The following is a 6,137-nucleotide window of genomic DNA, read 5'->3' as shown; positions in this document are numbered from 1 at the left end:
AATTACATATATCGAGGGTTGAACCATCAGTTTGCTCGATTGGTAACACTGCGATCTTCTTAACAGTTCGTTTGAAAACTCCATTTGCTGTTTTTACGCTAACAACGCGTACAACTCCGTCGTCGCCAGGATGAATTTCAACAATGCGTCCGAGAGGCCATTGCAATGGAGGAACATTTTCTTCTTGTAAGAGCACCATGGCTCCTACGGTGATTGGGTCGGATTTCGGCGATGACCATTTGCTTCTGCGGATCAGTTCATTGAGATATTCCTTGTGCCATCTCTGCCAGAAATGCTGTCTTGATTTCTGCATCTGCTCCCAGATGGACAGCCTGTTTGCCGGAGTATCGGAGAAATCTACGTCTGGTATGCTCATTAATGAATCGTTGATCAAGAAATGTGCAGGAGTGAGGGCTATTAGGTCATTTGGATCGGTGGAAACGGGTGTTAACGGACGCGAGTTAAGAATAGCCTCGATTTCACATACATGCGTACTAAATTCCTCAAATGTTAATAAAGTATCTCCTGCCTTGCGGAGGAAATGATTTTTGAATGACTTCACTACTGATTCCCACAATCCACCAAAGTGTGGAGATCTAGGTGGAATAAAATGCCATGTGATTGACTCATTAGCCAGCTTATTTGAAATTGAGTTGTTGAATTCCTCAGATCGGATGAACTCATATAATCGTTTTAATTCATTATTGGCACCGACAAAATTGGTGCCGTTATCAGTATAAATGTTTTTACTCTTGCCTCGTCTAGCGAAAAAACGTCGCAAACTACCTAGAAATGTGTCAGTTGTTAAATCACTGACAGCTTCCAAATGAACAGCTTTGGTTGCAAAGCAAACATAAACTGCTACGTAGGCCTTGATTTTATTGCGGTTGCGAAACTTTTTCTCTTTAATCATAAATGGACCACAATAATCGATCCCTGTGTTTATGAATGGTCTGGATTGAATGAGACGATTTTTAGGCAAGTTACCCATAATATGTTGCGGAGTTGGGTTCCTGAATCGAAAACATTTGATACATGAATGGATTATACGTTTGGTTGTGTTTTTTCCATTTATCGGCCAATACTGTGTACGAACTTGGTACAGCGTGTTCTGAATTCCTGCATGTAACGAGATCTCGTGTTCGTGCTTGATAATCAGATCCGTGACGTGACTCTTTTTTGGCAACAGTATTGGATGCTTGCTATCATATGCTAGGTGAGAATTAACGATTCTGCCTCCAACTCGTAGGATGCCGTTATGATCGAGAAATGGGTTTAATGTTTTCAGCGGGCTCTTGTTGTCGACCTTCTGAATTTTTGTTAAATCGTGAATTTCTTTCGCGAACGCTTGATTCTGGATCAATTTGATGATTCGAATTTTTGCCTCTTGAATTTCATTTGCACTGAGGTGCCCTAATCTTTTGGGTTTTTCGCTACAATTAATTGCGAAACGTAAACAGTGTGCTATAACCCGTATTAGTCTAGTAATTGACGAGAATCTCGATAACAGCGAATTGTCTGTTAGCGTTGTTTTTAAAACTGTGATTTTGCGCACTTCAAGCAGTGGCAATTTTTGAATCGGTGCAATCGGCCACTTGTCCTGGGGATGGTTCAACCAGTCAGGGCCGTTTCTCCACGTAAAATTATCAATGAATTCTGATACTGATTGTCCTCTGGATACTGCGTCTGCAGGGTTATCCCGTGTTGGTACATGATGCCATTGAGATTCGTTGGTGATAGTTCTTATTTGCGAGACTCTATTTGCTACGAACGTTTTTAAAATATGTGGCTGAGTGTTTATCCAATTGAGGGTGATAGTTGAATCAGACCAGAAGTAAACATTATCGAAATTAATAGGTAGAACTCTCGACACGGTTTTATATAGCTTAGCTAAAAGTACAGCTGCACAAAGTTCAAGTCTTGGAATTGTAATTTTCGAATTCAACGGAGCTACTTTAGACTTTGAACAGATTAGTCGTGTGAGGCATTTGCCATGTTTATCTGTAGATCGGATGTAGATGCAGGCGCCGTACGCGACCTCGCTGGCGTCGCAGAAACCGTGTAACTGTCTATTCACTGACTCTGGGATTACAATACATCTTTCGAAAGAAATATTCGATAAAAGTGGTAACTGTTTTTTGTAATCTAACCACGCGGTATGAATATTGAGTGGGAGGGTTTCGTCCCAGTCCACTTTTGCTTTCCACAAAGCTTGCATAATAAGTTTAGCTTTGACTATTATTGGGCCTAACAACCCTATCGGATCGAATAACTGCGCGATGTTTGACAGAATTGTTCGTTTTGTAGTTTTCTCCTGAGCACTGAGTTCGGCCTTTAACGAATAAGATAATTCGTCTAATTGCGAATTCCATTTAATCCCTAATGTTTTGACTGCCTTTTCTGGATCTGAGAATAAATGGACGTTTGCTAAGTCGTTAGACAACGGTTCAATCAGTCGGTTATCATTTGAAGCCCATTTTCGCAAATTGAAACCGCCTGATTTTAACAAAGAATTTAATTCATCACGTAACCTTCCGGCGTTTTCTAAAGTATCACTACCTGTTAATAGGTCATCTACGTAAAAATCGCGTTTCACTACGTCGGCTGCCGTAGGATAATTGTGTTTCTCGTCATCTGCAAGTTTATGTAACGTGCGAATAGCTAAAAACGGTGCACAGCTCGTGCCAAAAGTTAACGTGTTGAGTTGATACACTTCTAAAGGTTCGTTCGGATCTTCTCGCCAAAAAATTTGTTGGTATTTTCTATCGTCTTCGTGAACTAGCACTTGCCGATACATTTTTTCTATGTCGGCTATTAACGCGAATTGATGAATACGGAAACGAATTAAAATTTCAAAAATGTCATTTTGTATTGTCGGTCCCGTCATTAAAGTTTGATTGAATGTGACCCTTTCCGATTTATTCTGGTCACCGATTTGACCGTATTCGTCCTCCTCATCTTCTGGAGTAACGGATGCGTTGAAAACAGGTCTATATTGAGTAGTCGTACTATCTAACTTGACTACTGCATGATGTGGCATGTAATTGTCTCGCGTATCAGGATTTCGAACTTTCGACATGTGTCTTAAATCTATATACTCTTTCATCGAGTTGACGTACGGAAGCTTTATTTCTGGATGTTTAGCGAATCGACGTTCTAACGCGAAGAATTGTCGGCGCGCAATGTTGTATGTGATCCCGAGCTTGTCCCTTTTATCATTAAAGGGTAATCTTACTACGTATCTGCCTGTTTCGTTACGGTATACGTTGTCTAGAAAATGTTGCTCGACTTCAGCTTCTGAGGAGGACATGAATTTGGTTTCTGGAATTTCTTCTAATTCCCAAAATCTGGAAATGTCATGGTGTATCGACTTGATAGATAAATTGCAAGAAATGGTTCGAACACTTGATTCATCCTCCGTTATTTTACCTGCGACTACCCACCCAAATCTAGTTTTTTGCAATACGGCGTTTTGATTTTGAATTTCGATTTGTTTTGCGCAAAGTATCTGGTAGAATAATTCTGCGCCTAATAACGCATCGATCTCAGAGGACTTGTAAAACGTTGGATCTGCGAGCGGTAAATTTCTCGGAATATTTAAGCCCTTTGAATTAATTTGTTGTGCGGGTAAAGGTGTCGAAACACTAGGCACGACCAAGAAAGAAAGACGCGTATTGTATTCTCCTTGCGTTGAAGCGATCTTTGCCATAACTTTATGGCGAATTGTTGTTTCCATCTGGTTGATGGCTACGACTGGAATATTGGTTTTAATTCGTTTTAGTTTAAGCAAGTTTGCGAGTTTCTCTGATATGAAGTGAGCTTGCGCTCCTCCATCTAGGACTACGCGGGCTACATGCCTGTTATTATGCGCGTCAAAGAAAACTACCTTTGCGGTCGCGAGTACTACTTGCGCCGAACCGTCGGCCTGCAAATTGCAGCATGCGACTGCATCCGAAATCGTCTGTGGCGTAGAATCTGTGCTGGTTGACGCGACTTCGATCGATGAATTGTCAGAAGATTCGACTGGGTTAATTTGTAAATTACCGCACGCGACAGTGGATTGCGCGTTGCTCGTCCGTGGCTGGTCTAAATGTAATAATGTGTGGTGTTTCTTATTACATTTTTTGCACGGTCCGCACGTACAATTTTCATTTGAATGGCCTTTCCGTAGACAATTGAAACATGCTTTGATTTTCTTTACTGCATCGAGTCTTTCGGAAGGAGTGATTTTCAAAAATTTCTCGCATCTAAAAGTTTTGTGATCACCAGAGCAGTAATTACAATAATCAGGCCTTTGCACCACATGTAAAACCTTCCTTGCATTACTTGCGGGCCCCTTAGCAGTGTTGTGTGGTTGTGAATTAGATTGTGCATTCGTAGCTTCTAGAATTTGGCATCGATTTGTAAGGAATGAGATGAATTCTTTGAGTGTAGGTAACTCTCGCGACTGTATTGTTTTTTCCCATTCTTGGTGCGTAATCTTATCTAATTTTGAAGTCATTGCAAAGATTAGGATGGCATCCCACGAATCTACTGGTTGTCCTAAAGCTTTAAGCGCGCGCGTGTGCTTGTTTATATTATCAAGAATTTGTCGAACGTTGGTTGCACTCTCGCGCGTAAGAATAGGCTGATCAAATAATGCCTTTAAATGACTTTGTACGATGACTCGTTTGTTATCATACCTTTCAATCAAAAGATCCCAAGCGATATCATAATTATCTTCTGTAGTTTCGAGCGATTGAGTCACAGTCGCCGCCTCGTCTTTCAAACACGAACGCAAGTAATGAAGTTTCTCGATTTTTGAAATATGACTTTTATTATGTACCATGGATTTGAAAGTATCAAAAAAACACATCCATTGATCATATGCTCCATTGAAAGTTGGCAAATCAATCTTTGGAAGGCGTACATTAGATCGATCAACTGCTGTTGCTGTCCCGTTAATTACAGTAATATCTCGCTCTTCTCTATCTGAGATAGGAGAATGAACTCTAAGGAAATGACGTGCTTTTCGCAAGAGATTGTAATAATTGTCTTCGAATTCGTCTCGATATTTATCGTTTTCGGGAGATGTTTCCACCAACTCAATTTCTATTTGAATGTCTTCAAATTCGGCTAAATGTCCAGTTATTTGATTTAATCGAAAACTAACTTCATCGTAACAATCGGCTGTAGTTGCGTTCTCAAGAAACGCACCAAAAAGTGTAAGGTGACGTTTTAAATTACCGCGTTTTTTCTTTAGTCTCGCTAAATCTGCCATTTTAGAGACTGATAACTCGCAAAGGAAAAGGATTTCAAGGACAGATCAACGATTCAGAAAATGAACTCACCCTGTGTAGACCTCCAATACCTGTTGGCCCCACGATGAATGCGCTGAAGTGATGCTGTCTTGAGGTTGACCCTTGGTTGATGATCTCTTCTCGCTGCGTGAGATGAGATGCGTAGATTGGTTGAGGATGTTGAGACTGTTGTCTGCTTCGAATTGTCACCAATTGCGTATGTATGGTTGCTGGTATGAATTGGAGATGACTAAGTTGCAGTGAGAAAGTCCTTTCTCATAGTCACTCGAAGAATTTGTATTATAGTCCTATAATACGTCGAATGTAGCAACCACCGATTTTGATCCAAGTTGACTCACTGGACCGCTGACACGCACTAAACTTGTATTTTCCCGACGCTGAGTAGGTGCTGTATCCGGCTCGAAGGACCATATGTTCTGAGGTGCAAGAGCAGACTCCCGTTGCCTCGGTGCTACGCGCCAATTTAATATTGCGTAGCTGATGAAGGTTTGGGAATTGATTCCCAGTAAAAATAATGGACACAGCTGATAGCCTTTAAAATGGTTATATTTAAAAACTCCACTACAACGTCGTACTATGGCTTTACAAGTTCTCTATGTTGTACTGTCGGCGGTCAAGCTCGAACTCTCCTGTTCGTATCGACTCTCGTCTCGCAGAGAGGTCTTAAGGGATGGGGGTGGTGATTATCTTTGTTTGTAAAAAATTTGCTATTGGTTGGAATGTTCCTGTCGTGGTGGTGTGGGGGAAATGAGGATGACGCCCTTTGGACGGTTAAAAAAGGAAGCGGAAAAAACCTAAGGTGATGGTAGGAAGCGGTTGAAGGGAAAGTGTTCAAAA

General features: G+C 41.0%; 1 protein-coding gene across 1 annotated transcript; it reads right to left on the bottom strand.

Moving 5' to 3' along the window:
- Positions 1-6: 6 nt before the first annotated feature.
- LOC108621909 (uncharacterized) lies at positions 7-5,260 on the bottom strand (the record flags this gene model as incomplete). The annotated part of the gene is made up of 1 exon (XM_018019510.1): positions 7-5,260. A coding segment is annotated over exon 1 (5,254 nt), but the record flags the coding sequence as incomplete, so codon positions are not given.
- Between the last annotated feature and the right edge of the window lie 877 nt (positions 5,261-6,137).

Source organism: Ceratina calcarata, unplaced genomic scaffold (genome assembly GCF_001652005.2).
Source record: "Ceratina calcarata isolate Rehan_Ccalc_2016 unplaced genomic scaffold, ASM165200v1 scaffold1878, whole genome shotgun sequence".
In the NCBI taxonomy this organism is placed as follows: domain Eukaryota; kingdom Metazoa; phylum Arthropoda; class Insecta; order Hymenoptera; family Apidae; genus Ceratina; species Ceratina calcarata.
Note: the sequence above shows the minus strand (reverse complement) of the source record. Positions and strands in the feature narration are given on the sequence as shown.